This window comes from Urocitellus parryii, chromosome 11, assembly GCF_045843805.1.
Source record: "Urocitellus parryii isolate mUroPar1 chromosome 11, mUroPar1.hap1, whole genome shotgun sequence".
Taxonomy (NCBI): domain Eukaryota; kingdom Metazoa; phylum Chordata; class Mammalia; order Rodentia; family Sciuridae; genus Urocitellus; species Urocitellus parryii.
Genome location: NC_135541.1, coordinates 51,390,581 through 51,411,376, shown reverse-complemented (window position 1 = coordinate 51,411,376; position 20,796 = coordinate 51,390,581). Strand labels below are relative to the sequence as shown.

General features: G+C 33.8%; 1 protein-coding gene across 2 annotated transcripts in view; it reads right to left on the bottom strand.

The window, feature by feature from the left end:
* Lrrc7 (leucine rich repeat containing 7) overlaps positions 1–12,667 on the bottom strand; it is a 420,763-nt gene extending 408,096 nt beyond the window's left edge. For both annotated transcript variants that reach the window (XM_077791099.1, XM_077791100.1), the window contains exon 1: positions 12,571–12,667. In XM_077791099.1, the coding sequence (XP_077647225.1) occupies positions 12,571–12,667 (97 nt within the window). The remainder of the gene's footprint in view (positions 1–12,570) is intronic.
* Between the last annotated feature and the right edge of the window lie 8,129 nt (positions 12,668–20,796).

Here is a 20,796-nt window from a genome sequence, read left to right as displayed (position 1 = left end):
ATCACAGCACATAAATACAAATTTATAATCTTTGGTCTAAATGTGTGTTACATGCATTTCTTTGTATGTATGGTATTTTATGTTTTAAAAAATGATAATTTAGCAGAAGACAAACCCTGGAGAGGTAACAATGAGGACACCAAATAATATAGGCAAATAGCACAGAACAGTAGGAATAAAGTAGCTCTTTCCTCTTCCCTTATCCCCATGCAAAACCCTAAGATGTTTTGGGATAATTGAGTATGCAGAGATGAATACATAGTACAAGCAATAGCATGTGATATAGTGTTGGTTAAACTTACCTATTCCATTATTCTTGCTAAGCCAAATGGCAAATATGTAATTTGAAATTATCTTTAATATAAGATCAGCTTTTGAAGGCAGTCCAGTACTACTGGGTAAGCTAATGAGTACACAGCATTTTACTGGTGAAAGCATTAGTACTGGAATGTGCATGTAACCATTTAAACCAATAAAATAATGGGGAAGGGAATATTTTCCAGACACTTCCTGGGAGATTTTTTAGCATAAAGAGAAGCCCAGGAGGAGACAGAATTTCTTCCTTTACACATTGTGGTGTTCATGTTTGAGGTACAGCAGAGTACCATGTTATCAGCCTGAGGATAAAGCTCACACACAGAGAATAGTGAACTCCTAAGCCTACCTTATTTCTGAACTTCCAGTTATGTGACCCATCAGATTTTCTAGGCAGGTATATGGTCTTTTTCCACCCACCACTGCCTAGTCCTTGGACCATAGTAGCACAAGGTCATCAACATCATAGGTGTCATTGGGACATAGACTAAAAATAAGGTCCTGGTAATGCAGGAATCCAGGTATCCAGCAGAGACCCGAGATGAAGTCAACCAGAAGAAGGGTAGCTCCAGGATCCATTTGACTAATGGACCTCCTGCTTACATTGCATTAACATTTCCTCCTGATTTTACTCTGGTTTCCATAAAGCATCTGAGGATTGATTGATTTTCAATCACTGATTCATGGATACTTATTTAATGTGTAATTCTTAATAAGGATTGTGTATCAAAGTTCTCATCTGTTCGAAGGACAAACTAAAATGAAAAACAGAGTCAAAAGAAGGGATTATTAAAAAGCAAGAATGAGGGCTGGAGTTGTGGCTCAGGGGTAGAGCCCTTGCCTAGCACACGTGCAGCACTGGGTTCCATCCTCAGCACTACAGAAAAATAAATAGAATAAAAAGTTATTTTTTAAAAAAAGCAAGAATGGTCTCAGCCACAATGGCAGTAGGCAACTAGAATTAGAGGGAAGCGCACACAGACAATTTTATTATCACATTAAGATATTGAAAGTTTATAAAACCATCCTCCAGCCATCAAGAACAGTTTAAATGATGTTCAGTGGCTTCTTATCTGAAGGTGGTAACATGACTGATCATAATGATCTTTAACAAACTGATTAGTATTAGTATATTTTGACATTTAAAAAGGCAACATTCAGTTATCTAAAAAAATAATTGCTATCTCTTAACAATGTTAAATAGATTACATTAAGGAAAAGTATAATACCTGGCATGAGGCTGGAATTATGCTATTAGGAACTTAAATTTTATAAGAAATAAAAACTTCAATAAATTTTTGTTAAGAAGCGTAATGGACAGACTTTGAGTATTTTTAGTTTCTGTAATACTGAATTAAGTTAATTCTGAGGAAAAATTGTATTTTCACAAATAGTTTTTCCATATGAGCATAGGTTTAGACTTTTTCTAATCCATCCACAACTACAATTATGTCACTAAGAATGTCTATTGAAAACTAAATTGAACTCAGTAAAAATTAATTAAGTGAAAAAAACATGGAGCAAAATCAATGAAAGAAAATCTACTCAAGTAAAAATTCACAAAATTGAGGGCATATACTCTTTGTATAGTTACATTCTCATGATGAGCTATTTCCTTTGTCATTCTGAAATTATAATGTTTATTCTTTATAATCTGTTTTGCTTTAAACTTACTTTTTCCTGATATTCATATAGTCACTCTAGCTTTCATTAAAATAATGTTAGCACAGTATATATTTCCCTGTCCTTTGATGTTTAACCTTTCTGTGTCTTTGCATCAAAAGGGCATCTTTTATAAACAGAACTTTATAAACAGAATCTTATTTGTTAACCCAATCTGACTAGCCTTTAACTGATATTTAACCATTTACACTTAATGTAATTGTTGAAATGTTAGTACTTAAGTCTGATATTTTATTATTTATTTTCTATTTGTTCCATCAAGTTTTCATTCTTTTGTGTCTTTTTTTTCTTGTCTCCATTTAGGTCACTAGAATTTCTATAGTGCAATTTTGATTTATTTATATTTTTTTAAATTTTTTATTACTTTTTAAATTTGTTTTAATTAGTTATACATGACAGTAGAATGCATTTATGCACTTTGACATATCATACATAGATGGGATATAATTGTTCATTTTTCGGAGTATACATGTTGTAGAATAATGTTTTGGAGTAGATTATCTTGACTAGTCTACTTATTGATTGTTCTATTTTTCATATGTGACTTATCACAGTAGCCTGGTATCAGTATTGTATCACTTCAGATAAGGTAGAGAAACCTTACTTATTTTTAGATCCATTACCCTTCCTACTTGTTCATCATAATTGTCTTAACTATTTCCTCCACTTAGAGCATGTACTACATCTGATAGTATTACTATTTTTTGCTCCAACCATGAAAAATTAGGTAGAGTCTGTTACACTTATTTCTTTTTAAAAATTAATTAATTAATTATAATTATATATGACAGAAGAATGCATTTTGATTCATTGTACACAATTTCAGCACAACTTTTCATTTCTCTGGTTGTACACAATATAGCATTGCACCATATGTGCAGTCTTACATGGACTTAGGTAATGATGTCCCTTTCATTCTACCATCTTCTACTTTTATCTATTCTATTGCTCTTCTTTCCTTCTTCTGAGTCTGACTTTATCTTTCTTTCATTGTGGAAGGATGAGTTAGTTGGATATAGGAATAAGAGCTGATGTTTCTTGTAATACTTTAAAGGTATTTAAATTTTTTTATCCTCTGTTTCAGATTTTTAAAAAATCCACTGTTATTTAAATTAACGTTCTCAGAAGTTTAATTATGTCTTTGTGGGAATATTTTTGGTGGGGTTGCCATCTTTGGAGATCACCTGCCTTATTGAATATCTATATTTATGTCTTTTGCTAATTTGAGAAGATTTGTAAACATTTTTTTGAATTTTTTTTCAGTCTCCGATTCTTCCTCTTCTCTTGTAGTTCTGATGAAATAAATAATAATATTTTGTTATTTTTCCACAAATTCTTGAGGATCTGTTCATTTTTATTTAGTCTATATTTGCTTTGTTTTTCAGATAAAATGAGTTCTGTTAATCTATTTTTATATTTGCTTATTTTATCCTGTCATTTTTACTCTACAATTGAGTCCATTGAACAAGATATTTATTTTATAATTGTTTTTTTCAATTATATAATTTTCATTTGGTTATTTCTTTTTTAAAAATTTATTCTAATAAGCTACACATGACAGTTATACATGACAGCATTTTGACACATCATACATAAATGGAGTATAAATTTTTATTCTTCTGGTTGTACATGATATAGAATTACACCATTCATGTAGTCATGTATTACAGTGGTACTGGGCCACTGTAATAGGGTAATAATATCCCATTCATTCTACTATCTTTCCTATCCCCCTACCTACTTTCCTCTCTTCACTCCCCTCTGCCAAATTCAAAGTATATCTATTCTTCTCTAGCTTCCTTAGCACCCTGTGCCATTGTGAATTAACATTCACATATCAGAGAAAACATTCTGCTTTTGGTTTTTTGGGATTGGCCTATTTCACTTAGCATAATATTCTCCAGCTCCAACCATTTACTGGCAAATGCCATTATTTCATTATTCTTTAAGGCTGAGTAATATTCCATTGTGTATAGATACCACATTTTCTACATCCATTCATCTGTTGAAGGACATCTAGGTTGGTTCCATAGTTTAGCCATTGTGAGATGAACTGCTATAAACATTGATGTGGCTGCATCACTGTAGCATGCTGATTTTAAATCCTTTGGGTATAAACTGAGGAGTGGGATAGCCGGATCAAATGGTGGCTCCATTCCAAGTTTCCCGAAGAATCTCCATACTGTTTTTTGTAGTGGTTGCACAGTTTACAATCCCACTGGCAATCTATGAGTGCACCTTTTCCCCCACATCCTTGCCAACATTTTATCATTGCTTGTATTTTTTATAATATGTAACAAAAGAGATAAAAGATTTCTACCATGAAAACTACAGAACACTAAATAAAGAGAACCTTTAAAGATGGAAAGCCCTCCCATGCTATTAGATGCAGTATTAATATTGTTAAAATGGCCATACTGCCAAAAACATTGTATAGATTCAATGCAATTCCTATGAAAAATTCCAATGACACTCTTCATGGAACTAGAAAAAGCAATCATGAAATTCATTTGGAAAAATAAGAGAACCAGAATAGCCGAAGCAATCCTTAGCCAGAAGAGTGAAGCAGGAGGCATCACAATACCAGAACTTAAAGTATATTACAGAGCCATAATAACAAAAACAATATGTATTGGCATCAAAACAAACACGTAGACAAATGGTACAGAATAGAAGAAACAGAGAAAAACCCACATAAATACAGTTATCTTACACTACACAAAGGCCCCAAAAACATACGTTGAGAAAAGATAGCCTTTTCAACAAATGGTGATGGGAAAACTGGAAATCCATATGTAGGAAAATGAAATTAAACCACTATCTCTCATCCTGCAGTAAACTCAACTCAAAGTGGATCAAAGACTTAGGCACTAGAACAGAGACCCTGTACCCAAAAGAAGAAAAAGTAGGCCCAAATTTTCACCATGTCTACTTAGGAATTAACTTTCTTAACAAGACTCTTACAGTATAAAAAATAAAATCAAGAATCGATAAATAAGATGGAATCAAACTAAAAAGCTTCTTCACAACAAAGGAGACAACTAATAATGTGAAGAGAGAGTCCACAGAATAGGAGAAAATCTTTACCACCTGCTCCTCAGATAGAGCATTAATCTCCAGGTTATATAAAGAACTCAAAAATTGCAACAAAACCCCCAAATAACCCAATTAATAAATGGGCTAAGAAGCTGAATAGGTGCTTTGTTAAGGTCTGTAAATAAGTCAAAAATAACACCTGGTATTTTGCCAGAGAAATGTTAGAGTTCGTAAACAAGTCTGGATGGTGCCTGGCAAAATGTCAGAGGGAGTGGTTTGAGAAGTAACAAAAGTGAGCCATTAAGTGTGGAGATTCCTTATTGGTTGATTGATGTATCTAGTTTATGCTAATTAAGATAAGCTGTGCAAAATGTATAAATAGCTCTGTTGCCCTACAATAAACGGCTCCCATTCCTGCTGTATCAACGTGCACAAGTTATTCGTCACCCCCCCCCCCCGTTATTTTGCTGCAGCTGGACTGCGGCAGTGCTTCACAATAGAAGAAATATGAATGGTCAAAAAATATATGAATAAATATTTAACATCTCTAGCAGTTAGAGAAATGCAAATCAAACTACTGAAGATTTCATTTAGTTCTTTTTACAGTATCTTTTTTTGAGATTTTTTTCACTTGATTTAAGAGATTATATAATTGTCTGTTGAAGTATTTTTATGATGATTGCTTCAATTTCCTTGTCAGATAGTTCCAACATTCAATTCATCTCCACACTGGGGTCAGGTGATTGTCTTTTCTCAGATTATAGTTTTGCTTGTGATTATATCCTACTGAAATCTTCTATTGAAATCTTAGCAGGCATTTACCCTGTTGTGATTTAGCTTATTGGTCCTAGACTATATTGGGGGCTTTTAGTTCCAATGACAGTTTTGCGATCCCTTACACTTAATCCCCTGCCAATCTTCTTTCTTCTAGCCCTGTGGCGAGTTCTGCTCAAATCTTACTGGTGTCATTAGCCAAGGCTGAAAGTGTTTTCCTGGGCTCCTAGATGTTACTGAGAAATCTTCAGGGAAGGCACAGAAGCCACAGGACCTGGATCTTCCTATGTGATTGGGTGGTAGATCAGTAGATGCAAGGCTTCCCTGCTGCCACTAGTAGCATTGGCTAGGTCTGCCTTCCAGGGACAACAAGGCTGACATGTCCTTGGAACTTGCTGCTTGCTGCTACAGGTGAATCCAACTGTCTGCCAACCAGGATTATAGAAAAGAGGCTGGGTCTCTCCATTAGGGATCTGTTCTTCCCCTGATCTATGCCTTTGGGCTGAGACAGCAGACTTCTCTTACTTTACACAAATTCTCCTCTTTATGCCTATTCACAAATGCCAGGTTGCAGGTCTCTCTGGTACCCAGTCCAGGGAAATACATATAAATATATATTTTAAAGAAAAAAGAAAACCATTGTACTCTTTTCTTCAAATCCAGAAGTCTTGGCCAGTCTGCCTTCCTCTTTCAAGCTTTCAAAGTCCTTTTTACCATGGTCTGTTGAATAATTTCCAGGGTATTTAGTTCCATTTAGAGTAGAGCAGCAGGGAAAGGTGAGTATTTGCCATCTGTTCCAGAATCTGCACTTTGATTGACCTTCCATCTCTCCCTTCCTCCTGTCTTCTTTCCTTTTCTCTTTCCTTCTTCCTTTTGCTAGCAGATTCTTGTGGAATATTTTCATCTTTGAAATTGATTAAAATTAATTTCTTAACTAATTAATTACTTCATTAAGGTGAATATGACAGTGCTTTTATTTCCTGAAGAACTGGCAGTGTGACTTTAAAATGTTTGGGTGTACCTAGGTATGGATCTCATTGAGCTGATTTAGTATGGTACATAATCAGACATTTTTAGATGTAGGCAGATGTTTTAATAACTTAGAAAGTACATTTAAGGAAGTCTTTAGTAATATTTTTTTTGAGTTGTTTTAATTTCTTTCTTAGGAAAACCTAAAATTCTTAGATTGGATTTCCACCTCTATTTTTCCATACATGTCATTCCCTTCATTATTGTTGTTCATCTTTCCTCTGTATTCATGAAATAGTTCCAATATTTCCTTTTCAAATTCCTGATATTATCACAATGTTAATTCTTATTTTTGGACTCCCATGAAAATTTTAATTCTGCTTTTCATGTTTCATTAAACATGAAAGTATAATTAAAATATAATTTCTTTCCTCATTGATATTCCTTTTATTTTTTCCTTTTCCTTTAAAAAAGTTGCTGTTTTCCCCATATTGCTTATTTTGAAGTTACTTCACAGAACACTTATCTTCCTGTGATCATTGAAATTTTTCAATTCTCTAGAGAATTTGAATATTTCACACTTATTTTTTCCAAAGGCATCCTCTTCTTTTCCAGGATAATTTTCTGTTGTTGTTCTCTAAGTCTACACCAGTTGAAAAAATTCTCTTCTATCACTGATTATGTTCAAGGACTAAAATAATCTGGCCAGTGGGATTGGAGAAGAAGGAGAAGGAATAAAGTGTGAGATGAATTTGAACCAGGGCCAGTAGTTGCAGGACTCTGCAAGGCCTTATGAATTGCAGAAAAGCTTTTGTCTTTTTGAGTGACAAATGGAAAGCCATGGGGGCCATTTTAAGATGAAAATCTACCATAACTGTATTCAGGAATGTTTCTTATGAGAGTAGTTGGTAGAACCTTAGAATCTTTGCAGAGTTCATTTGTAAACAGATTCAAAGTATACTGAGGAGGTAAAACTGAGAGGCCTTGAAATTAGAGTGAAGAGGAAAAATGAGAAGATGAGGATGAAAGATGATTCCTAGATTTATATACTTTAAACCTAGGTGATTAGGACCTAAACCTAGCACCTGACATTTATACAAAAAATACTGGAAGAACTTAGGTTTTTAAGGATGATATCATGGATTTTTTTTTTTAGGATTTGTTCAATTAGAGGCACTCTGGAATGTCCAAGAGGATGTGTTAAGTACACATCTGACTGAATAGAGAGGTCTAGGGTGGAGAGATCAATCTGTGAGTCCTCTAATTACAGGAAGAACTGACATGTGTTATGAGGTTGTCGTGGAGGCAGTATATTTGAAAAGAAGAATACTTCAACTTGCCTTTAGAAATTCTAATATGTAATAATTAAAAAGAATAAGTTGAGTATGGAAAAGAGTCACCAGAGAGATCAGAGGAAAACTAGGAGAGCACTGTGTTATGGTAGCCAAGGCCTTAGAGGAGCTCTGTCAGGTTGCTATGACAAAACACTATGAACCAGGTAGCTTACATACGATGAAAATTTATTTCTCACGTTCTAAAAGCTGGAAAGTCCAAGATCAAGGTGGTGTCTGATTTGGTGTCTTGGTAAAGGCCAATTCATGGCTCATAGGTGGTGACTGGTAGGTGTTTATGCAAATGGTGGAAGGTACGAGGAAGCTCTCTGGGGCTGCTTTTGTAAGGATGCCAACTTTACTCATGAAAGGGCTGCCCTAATGATCTACTTATATCTCCAAGTCCCACTCCTAATAAATAACATCACTTTGGTAATTAGGCCTCAACATATGTATTTTGGAGGGGTAGAAACATTCACATCATGTCAGTTTTAAGGAGGAATGTATCAAAAGTATAATTCCTGCTTGAAGAATTCAGAAAATGGTAAGCAGAATGCCAAGATGGCCTCATGATCATCATTCCACCCTGTTTTAGCCATGTAGAATCCCTGCTCCTTGTATGTAGACAGGAACTGGGACTTTTTATTAGCCAACAGAAATGGCGATATGGTAAAGGCAATGGTGTAACTGTGGTCCCAAATCAGTTGATTTTTAATTCATCAGAATTGAGGTTATCTTGAGTGGTTCTGGATGAATCAGGTAAAAGCACTTAAAATAAGGTCAAGAATTTCTTCCCAAGAACAGAGAGAGAAAGAGAGAAAGAGAGAGAGAGAGAGAGAGAGAGAGAGAGAAGAAAGGAGGAAGGGAGGGGGGAGTGGAAGGGAGGGAAAGCAGCCATATTTAGAATGTCCATCAACAAGGAACTATGGAAGGTCTCTAGAACTTACAGCAACCTTACAGCATAAGGAGGGGAGAGTTAGTCATCCAACTACCAAGAAACATACTCTGCTAACAGCTTGAGTGCAATTAGAAATGGATTCTTTCCCAACTGAGCTTCTGATGAGACTCCAACCTGGTAAGATCCTGAAGCAGAGATCTGTGCCTAGACTCCTAACCCAAAGAAACTGTGAGATAATAAATGTTGTTGTTGTTTTTTTTTTAATCCACTAAAGCTTAATGTATTTTGTTACATATTAATAGAAAACCATTACAGCAACATAAAGAGATTATTGGTGATCTGAATGAAAGCTATTTCAGTAGAGTGACAGAGTAGGAGCCAGATTGGACCTGTTTGATGGAATGAGTGGGAACTAAGTAAATGGAGCGTGTATAGACAGCTCTTTTGGGAGATTTGCCTGGGAATAGAACAATAATGTATGACTTTAGCTGAATAAGGTTGAGGGAATTTTTTTATTTTGTTTTTAATAGGAAATAGCTCAAGCATGCTTAAAATTCAGGTTTGTTATTTTTTTTCACAAGAATTGATTTATTTTTACTGAAAGTTTACTTGGCTATGCCAGATACACCATAACTGGATGAAATTAACATTAAATAAACATCTAAGAGCTATATTTGATGTTGATATAGCTAATCTTAGGAAATAAAATGTTTATTTTAAGATTAAAAATATTGTGAATGAGTACAAAATAAAAAGAAAACAGTATGAACTATGCTCTTTAGAAAAACCTTCCTGCATGAAACCTCTCTAAATTAGAAAGGGCTCCCTTCAATCTAGGAAATCCTGTAAAGTGATCACAGTTCCACAAACTCTTTAGATTCTTAGCAAAAGGAAGTCACTGCCATTTGACTTTCTATGATTTTCCAAGGCAGTGGTTTTTCTTGGGAGTTAAACTAAAAGCCTTGTGCAAAATCCTACATTGAATCTGTAGAATCACAGAGAAATAACTCCATCATGTGTTAGATAAATTACCTCCAAATATTGATTACAATCTAACACAGCTGCAAGAAAGCTGGATTTATGGCATTTGTTTACAACCTGTACCTTGTCATACTTTTTAAAAAATAAATAGGGTGACAATTTTTTGTGGATTTATATTTCTCTATCAAAATCATGCCCTATAATCCTTAATGGAAAGATTAGTTTGATGAAAGATAATAATAACAAGCAAAGAGAGACAGAGAAGGAAAAAAAATAAAACTTGTTATGTCTCAGGTTCTGTATCCAGTACTTAACACAACTATCTCAAAACAAGCCTATAAGGTAGAATTTATTAATTCTCAAAACAATTCTATAAGGTAGTCTCCATCATTATGCTTATTTTTTTTAGATAAGTGAACTGATTTAAAAGTCTTAGATTTAAAAACATAATATTCAGGGTCCAGAAGATGGTTATATTAAGTGTCACACTAGTGAATAAATACTTTTGTGTGTCTGCAAAGGTAATAGTCTCAACTACCATGATTTGCTACTTCTATTACAAAAAAGATGGTGGCTTTTTCCTTCAGGAATTAATATGTTCTATGAAAGAACAAGAAATACTACTCATAATACTAACAACACTATCAAGGGATGATGATATCTCTGAAGAGAATAAAATTGTACAGATTTTTCATTTCCATTGAAAATTTACAACACAGGCAACAGACTACTTACCTTTTAATTACATAGTAGGTAACTTCATGTATGTTCCTTACATTAGAATCACTTTACTTAGGCTTGTAGTTTTTAAATTTGAGTTTGCATCATGATGTGCCATAGGACTTCTTCCACAGATTACTAAGCCCTGCTCTTAAGAGTTTTTCATTCAGTAGGTATGGGTTGCAACCCTAGAATATGCATTTCTATTGAATATGCATATTGAGTCCCCAGATGATGCAACTGCTGCTATTCTGGATACCACAATTCAAAAACTATTTTTAAAACCAGGGTTCAACAATCTTCTATAAAGAACCAGATAATCATTTTTGGTTGTGGACCAAATGGTCTGGGTTACAAGTACTCAAATTTTTCTTTGTAGTGTGAAAATATTCTATATATGCCTAAGTAAGTAGATGATGGCAGTGTTTCAATAAAATTTTATTTACAGAAATAGATATCATGTTGGATTTCATGAAAACCCACAGTTGGCCAACTATTTGTCTCCATAACTTACTATAAGATCCCTGAAACATCACTATGTTCATTTTAAATAACAACACTATGAGAATCAACACAATGAGAATTTTTGAGATATCCACAAAAATTCCTTCTAAGTTTTTTAAATGAAATTTGTAGAACTATAACAGGGACTAAGAAGACACTCCAAAGTTTTCCTATGATTTATGGCATTTGCTTATTGAATACCTCCAATAAAAAGAAGTAATACTTTGGTGCAAGAATTTTCATGTTACAAATGCCACGAACTCTATCCTCACTTTCAAATTTTAATTTTAATTGGACATCATGTATAGTGTAAAAGATATAAATCTGCAAATTAAAAGAAGATCAATGCTACATTGAATGACATAGATGTCACCTCAATAAGGTTATTTATTGACTTTCTAATAAACCAAAACAAACAAAAAAATACATACTTGAGAAGTGTATGCTCAACTTTAATATATTCAGTCTTTGCCCAGAGTAGTGTACTTTAAACTAATTTAAAATCCCAATGTAATCTTAAAAGTCTATTATACTGTATACTTCAGTGAACCTACTAAATCATCATTATCCTTAAGAAATGCAAGTTCCTGTATTAAGGCAAAGTGCAGATAATTTTTTGTCATAAAAAGAATGTGGTTAAGTTCCATGAAAATAATTATACACAGATATCATGAGGAAAGTCAGTGTTGCAAATCTTTTACAAACTTAAAATGTGAATATTATGTTTAAAATCTCTAACAATCTACTATACAGACTATAAATATTTAAGTAAAATCTTTACAATTACATATTCTAATATTTAATAAATTAAGGATGAACTAAAATGACTTTATAGTGTCTTTTAAAGCTTTTTTTTCTTAAATTTGATTAAATCAAATGTTTCCATTTGACAGAGGGATTTGTGTTTACCCTTGGGTATTTATTCTTTAGTAATACAATGGTTTTCAGTTTTAAAAAACTGTGGTCAAATGGACACTGGAAAATGTTTATTTTAAGCACATTCTAAAAGTTTCCTTATTTCTAAGTTTCTAAAAACCATTCATATGCATGATATGTGTGTCTAAGAAAGATTTGGTAGATTGTGCAGCCTTTTCTACTTTCATCCGAATAGGGAATCCAAAGATCAGTAGAGCATCTTAAAGTACAGAGACATATTCAAGAAAAAACAAAAAAAAAAGATCTCAATGCTTGTGTTCAGGTAGGACGTGGCCATTTGTTTTTAAAAAGCAACTCCATTCAACAAATATTTATTGAATACCTCTCCTACTTGTCTAAACATTTAAAGATAAACCTTTAATTTCACTGTTCTACTCACCAAGATCTATCTAGAACACAGTTAATCCTATTAAACATACTTACACTCCTCTTCAGGCCTCTTCCGAAGTGCTGCACGAACCTCTTTACAAGGACTTCTCTGATATTGTGGGGGATTTCTTCCCCTTATTAGATTCTCCATCCTGCAAGAGAAAATTCAAGGTGTATTTTAATAGCAAAATCTAGATAAATCCTGGCAATTTAAATGGTATAAACAGTCACAAATCCAAGTACTTACAGAAACTTGATAACACCACTAAGAGTATCTGACAAATAATATGATGGTAGGAAATGAGAGGAACTAATGGAGAGTGCATGAGTTTTCCAGGTATTTCAATTAAAAAAAAATTAAAAACACCATGTGGACAAAACTCATGCATGTTCTCCAATTAGAGACTGTTATGGACAGAATGTTTGTGGATTTATTGAAGCCCCAACTCCCATGGTATTTGGAGGTGGGCCTTTTGGAAAGTAATCAGATTAGAGGAGGTCATGAGGGTAGCTGCTCATGATGGGATTAGGTTCACATAAGATAAGAGAGAAAAACTAGGGCATAAGCTGTTTCTACCACAGGAAGACATGGCAAGAAGGATGCCATCATCTACCAGCCTAAATGAGGACTTTCATAAGAAAATACGTCTACACACTCTTTAATTATGACATCCCCAGCCTCAAAACTGCACGTAAAAACATGTCTATTATTTATGCCACATGATCTATGAAAATTTCTTATAGCAGCCCAACCCAACCTAAGATAACCTATTAACAAACAAGTAAATAGTTGAAGTAAACATATTTATACGTAAGGTTATCTTTTAGAAAGAGAATATATTTCACTGACTTTTCAAATACCAATTTTCAAGAGAAGAATTGTTGCTTTCTTTCCATGATAATAAATGAAACTGAAGAGATTTCTAATTATAATAATTGACTTCTTAAAGATGAAAAATGGATAAACTATACTTCTCAGTTCTTAGCATGGTGCTGAGGATCAAAAAGGACAAATTTATCGAATGCAACTGTGGTGAGCATCTTTAAGAGCACACACTTTGTGGTTAGCATTTTCTGTTTTCAATAAAGTTTATAGTTTTGCACCTTTAATGTGCACTCCATTAATTTCTAAAACATAAAATACCTATATACTCAGGATTTTAACATTCATAAAAAATTTCAAGGTATTTATTTACATTTTGAAAATATAATTATGGCTTCTTAATATCTATATAATTATTCTAAATCAGGATATCATGTGTTTTGATAACTATCCTGTTTCATAGAATGTATGCCATTGCAAAAAGTATGGTTATTATGCATATTATGATAGAGGGTCTCCTAGGGGTACTTGTACAGAAGACTTTGCTTCTGATGTTCAGAGTGGAAATTAGGAAAAGATGATATTATAAAAGTGATATTTAAAATAGTATGAAATATGAAATAGCCTTTTGTATTAGAATCGTAACATAACACTATATTTTGGGGAAGCTATAATTGGCACTTAAAAACACTCTTCCAAATAAAAAAAAATGAAATCAATCCACTGTGCTGCTGTGTTTGTGCATGCTAATATGCCTATGATTGTGTAAAGTATAAGAAACTGTAATATATAATACCTTGAATATTAGTTTCCCTTGAAGCTCATTTCAAGTGAGAAAAAGAGTTATTTCCCTTGAGATTAGGATAATACAAAAACAGGAAACCAAGTGAGAATTTGAAGACACAAATCCTTCTGTATGTATATACATATGTACACATGTATGTATATATGTGTGTATGTAAGTATGAATATATCTACTTATCTCCTCTGCAGTTTCATCATGAAGATTAGTTATGCCAACTAAATTATCTCAAATTTTCTAGTTTCTGACTCTTGAATTAATTCAGTGAACAATTTTTGATTATTATTATATGTTTCAGCAAATGCATGAATTTCCATGATGATCTAATAACAATTTAAGCGAACTCGTAATTATTCACTAGTATTTCCAACCTCAAGATTGTAAAATACATCATATATAACCTGCACATGCAAATGTCTACATAAAATTGTGGTGTAATTTTAAACATGAATTTATTTGCCATGATTATACTCTGGTAAGGAGAGACAACTTACCCACTTGGAAATATATGTAAGCTGTTCTCTTGATAGGGCTATTATTTTTTATTTTATATCTCTGACTATCGAATATGTGAAAACAAAACTGATTTTATTTCCATGTAGCTATGGCTGAGATTAGAAAGTATTCCCAAAGACTGGGAGATTTTCACCTACATGGTTCCTGTTAACATCCAAAATCCCCAACTCAGCTTCCCAGGGATCAGTGCCCAGAGGAGGCCTGCTGGGAACACCCACAAGTGGATATCCTGGAGATTATGCCAGGTTAGCAATGCAGCATGGAGGAAATGTGAAGAGTTTAGCTCTGGAATCCCCAGGCTCAACTTCCATTCTGCCTCTTAAAGGATGATTTTAAGAAAACTTACATACTTTGTGCTTTCATTTTCTCATCAGTAAATTGAGGATAACTTTAGCAGCCTTGTAGGTGTGAGGAGTAGATGTATTTGCACAAGTAAAATGCCTTGCATTGTGGCAGTCATAATACAAGAGTTTATGTAGCTGTGATTAGTCAGATTCAACAAAAGTAATTATGAAATCATGTAGTAACATTTTACATGTCCAGTGTGTTAAAAAAAAACTAACAAATGTTCTAGGTATTGTACAGAAACATGAAACATCCATGTATATGAATTGCCAGTTTTCAGAGATGAAAAAATTAAAAAGTGTGTTTCATTTTTATCTGAAAGACTTAAGGGATTACTGATAAAAATATTTAGATGGACAAAAAGTGGGCTTTTATTCCTATAGATTAACTGAAGTGCTACATATCCTATCATTCTCAAAATTTTTAGAATATATTTCAAAATTTATAGTGACATCTCACCTTCATAAGAAAAATGAAAATATTTATAATATGTTAACATTTATAATTTATTTTATTTAATACTTTGAACGGTATTCTTAAAGATAGAGAAAATAGAGCTCAGAAATGCTCAGTGACACTCATTGCCACACACAGGATGTGAGAAACTCAACTAAGACTTAACCTATCTTTTCTGATTTTTATTTTCTAACTGCTTTTTATTCCATTATTTCCATGAATCCATGGGTATATATTATAGTTTCATTAGGAGACTGAATTCTTGAGATTCTACTTTGTAATGTATATTTCATTATATAAAATTCTTAAGCACATTAATATTTAATACATATTATATATAAGTGCTTTTCATATAAGATGTAGTATATAAAATTAATACTATACCCGTACTTGCTTATATGTTAATCCACTGATTACAGATTGAGTTTTAATTGTTCTGTTATTACCACTGATTTGTTCATGTCTATCAATGACATTTTGAGCTTTCAAGAACTGTCAAAAAGATAAGTGGGGTGAAGAAATTCCCTTTTATGTATATTACATACTAGTAGATGAAAAAATTATAAAACATTAAAAATCCTTTTGTTCTTTAGAATGCTAAATGCTGTTCCCACTGGACAGGGAATGAATCCATTTAAAAGTTTGACAAAGCTGGCATGGTGTTGGACATCTGTAATCTCAGCAACTCAGGAGGATTGCAAATTCAAGGCCAGCCTCACAATTTAGTGAGACCCTCAGGAATAGCAATATACTGTCTCAAAAAATAAAAAGACCTAGGTTATAGCTTAATGGTAAAGGACTCCTAGATTCAATACCCAGTGACCAACACACACACACACACACACACTTTTTTCTGCAAACTGCTATATAACTATGTGACTTCCATTTTCTTGAGATTGCCCTCCTGGCTGCCTGAACTCTTCGACCAGTATCATATGTGATCTATGGTTAGCATTAAATGGTCAACCAAGATGACCATGAATGAAATCTTGGAGCACAGCCAGGACAATGCAAAGGAGCTGTTCTGCTGCTCTCTAGCTTGGCAAGCCACCAGTGGGGGTGTGTTAACAGTTCCAGCAAGGAGAGATTAAGTGTGATGACCACAGGCAAGACAAATGCTCTGACAATTTATTGAGGAGCTCTGAAAAGTACAGCCTACATGTTCACAACTGAGACTGAATAACAGCATGAAATAACATTCAGAGGTTATGAACAAGGTGTCCATAACCCTCTAGATAGTGTCACCCCAATTTAGTTTAAGTCTCACAATCACCCGAGAAGCTTTAAGCAAATCCCAATGTCCCATTCCCAGCACTAAAGATTTTAATTCGGTCAGCTAAAGCCAAGACCTGATTGATGTATTTTTTTTTACATTAATCAGGTCCTCCTAAAGTATCTGGTTTTATACTTGTCCAGACACTGGCATTTAGGATCCCTTGAAAATAGAAAATACACACTTAGATATGTAGAGGAGGCAAGTTCAACAGATTCACTGAGATGATAGAGTTCTCCACTGATACAGAGGTGGAGTAAGAGCCTGGAGAGGGTCTGAAGTTACAACAGGCACATAAAAAATGAAAGGAGGAATGAAAAAGATACAATCAAGGCCTTGACAGGTTGCCTGGTGGTCAACCAGAGAAACCTGGAGACTGTTCATTTACAAGGCTGATAATATCAATAGTGAAATGATTAACAGATTCTGACAGATCAGAAAGCAAGTTAGGATTGATCTGGAATGGTGGATTGGGATGGATTTGTGGCTGGTGACTAAAGATCTGTTTGAAAGGGATTTATACTAGATGAAGAGGAAAATAGGGAATGACTAATTCAATGGAGGATGAGGGAGTGGGGTTAGGAGAATAAAACTATTAGGAAGAAGTTTTAAAAAACACCTTTCATTCCATGTTAGGTTCTTTATGTAATACATTTTCTTTTTTTTTTCAACTATTTATTTTTTAGTTGTAGTTGGACACAATGCCTTTTATTTTATTTATTTATTTTTATGTGGTGCCAAGGATTGAATCCAGGGCCTCGCATGTGTGAGGCAAGCACCCTACCGCTGAGCCACAACCCCAGCCCATGATTTTCTATGTCATCATAATTTTATCTCTAATTGATCCAAGTCTCAGAGATGGTAGGTGATTTGCTTGGGATCATATAGGGAGTGTGTACAAGTCAGGATTTAAATCCAATCTATCTGACTCTAGAGTTATTAACTATTATGTAGGACAGGCAACAGAGTTTTCTGTGATGATGAAATGTTTAGTATCTGTGCTGTTCAATACCCGTGCTAGCCATATGCAGCTACTGGGCATGTGAAATGTGGTTAGAATGACTAAGAAACTGAACCTCAGAGTTTTTACAGTCTTACTGAATCTCAATTTATTTCAATTTTCAACAAGCGCTGTGACTACAGCATTAGAGAGCACAGCATGTGTAGAAGCCCCTACCAAGCACATAACTGGTGAAAAAAAGTGTATATATATATATATATATATACACACACACACACATAAATATACATATATGTGTGTATATATATATATATATATATATATATATATAAAACATTTGCTTATGTAGATCTTAAAACTCAACAGAAATAAAAGCTCGAATAAAATTTTAAAAGGCATTAAAAATGAACCTAAGCATCCATATTAAAAAAAAGGAAGCATAAGATTGCTTAATGATTGTTTGAACAATAACAGTGATCTGTTATGTCTTGCCCAGACAAGGAGAAAAATTAAAGGGCAGCATGCTGTGAACATCCATTCTCACAAAGCACTGAAATCAAGTCACATTCCCTGAGTTCCAGAATCCCTCATTTGGCTTTGAACTCAAGAAAAAGGAGGAAAGAGTTGAAGAAGCAGTGGAAAATGCTTTATTGTATCAGTGAGCTGCTGGGATTCTTTAAGGAAAGTTGAGCCTGAAACACAGTGGGCCAAACCTCAGACCAGGGCTGTGCTGAAAGCATGCATATTAAGCATACAAACAGTCACTGAGAAAAGTCTCAAGTGTTCATAAGGATCCAATTTGAACTGCAAATGACAGAGCAAAAATAATCAATACCCAATTATCTCAGCCAAATATGTTGAGTTGATCCTTAATAAGGACAAACTGAAGTTAAACAGCAAGATTATTGAGAAAAGAAACCACAATTGCACCACACTAACCCGCTTAGAAAGCGTGAAATGCCCTACAGAACAGGGAGATAGGTGAAGTGCTGTCAGAGTTGGAAACAAATCAGGATGTCCGAGGTGTAAGGTAACAATCATTTACCAATGGAACAGCATTTACCAATGGGTCAGCAGTAGTTTAGAGAGGAGAAACTTGTTTTTACATTGCCATGTCACAAATTTTGGGAAAGAGCAAGCACAATGTTACATTTGTCCATTTTATTATTTTCAGAGAAACAATTCAAAATAGATGGGTATCACATGAACTTCTTAAAAATATTGCTTCTACCATTTGTAAATGACAAATCAAAACAGGAATGTGAAAGCTATATAGTTTCCTTTTTAGACATTGTAGTAAACAATGGTTTCAGGAAAAACTTATGAAATTAATGTGCATAGCAATGTGGAAAAAGTAAAGCTCCTCACTAACTCAGAAAGAACACTATTCACAAGATCTGGCCTTAAACTGACTTTCTTTACTCCTATTTTTTTAAAGAAAGATTTTGGGATGATTTTACTTATTGCAAAGTAATAGCACTCTAGAAATCTGCTACCTTTATGAAGGAATCATATTAGCAGACCTGGTAAGAAAAAGGAGGAGTATACTTCCCTTAGTGAAGATACTTAAGAAACAACTGGGTTACTTGCAATATTCCATAATATGTTCACTACCTACATCACAAAACAACAACAACAAAAACAAACCAATTAGTTCACTAAACTCAGATATTTAGAAAATAAATTTCTTAAAACTATATAAATTAACTGAATAGATTCATAGAAATATTTGTCTATAAAAATGAATGACCTTTGCAAAGAATGGCAAAAATATAATGAAGCAAAATAAGATATAACTCATTACATCCAAAACACTCAAGTATTTATTTTACTTCCAAGAACAAGAATGGAGCTGACAATGAGGAAAAACAATTAAAAAATAGTCAGAACTTCTTGGACACAGTGGTGCATATCTGTAATCCCAGAGGCTCAGGAGGCTGAGGCAGGAAAATCAAAAGTTCAGAGCCAGCCTCAGAAAAAGCAGGGCATTAAGCAACTTAGTGAGACTCTGTCTCTAAATAAAATACAAAATAAGGCTGGGGATGTGGCTCTGTGGTCATATGTCCCTGGATTCAATGCCTCGTACCCAAAAATTAAAAAAATAGGAGAAGACCCAGTGCTGAGTCAACTTAGTTACGCAAAATAAAACTGATATTAAAATATAGAAAATTACATGTTTTCATAAAATTATAAAGTATTTTATGTTAAGAAGATTAACGCTACTCTATAATAATATTTCTAAAGACTGTATACAAACTATTCACCATTTTGAAAATTTAATGACATGTTAAAGCCATTTATTTAAAAAATTGGTATTGGAATAAGGTAAGATATAGAAACACAATGTGATCACCTTCCATGTAGAAATTAATATAATCTGGTCATCATTCTTTTCATTGTTTGATACTTATGAAATGAGAAAACTGTGGCCCTCAGATCATGAATCCTAGCTCCCTTTGAAAAGCCTTCTACAATTTCATCCCACTTTCCCAACTTCCTGTAAGTCTCTATCCTATTACAGGGACCTACACACATCTTACACTAGACTGGGGTATTATTGCCCAAGTAGTATTATTGTATAGAACCTAACATAGTTCCTTGAACACTGAAGAAGATTACTTGCTTATTTTAAATGATGGAGCAAATTAATGAATTAATGGTGTTAGAAATACATGTATGCCCTATGAATGCTAATGTGTCTACAGTTATAAAACATCTTTAGATATATTATTTATTCTCATAAAGATCCTATGCTGGGGCTGGGGCTCAGTGGTAGAATGCTTGCCTAGCATACATGAGGCACTAGGTTTGATCCTCAGCACCATATAAGAAAAATGAATAAACAAATGAAATAAAGGCATTCTTTCCATCTACAACTACAAAAAATAAAAAAGTAAAGACCCTGTGCACTTCTTCTCTTGGGAAGAAGTTAAAGTCCATAGCAAAGCCAGACTTGAGCTCAGATTTTCTGATCCTTGCTGACCATCCCACTTAAGCACAGCTGTTCTAATTATGTCCATATAAATTCCAACTTCACCTGGGTCTTATGTCTCTGAGAAGGAACTACTATCATATAGAGTCTCTATTTAACACAGAGAAAAAAA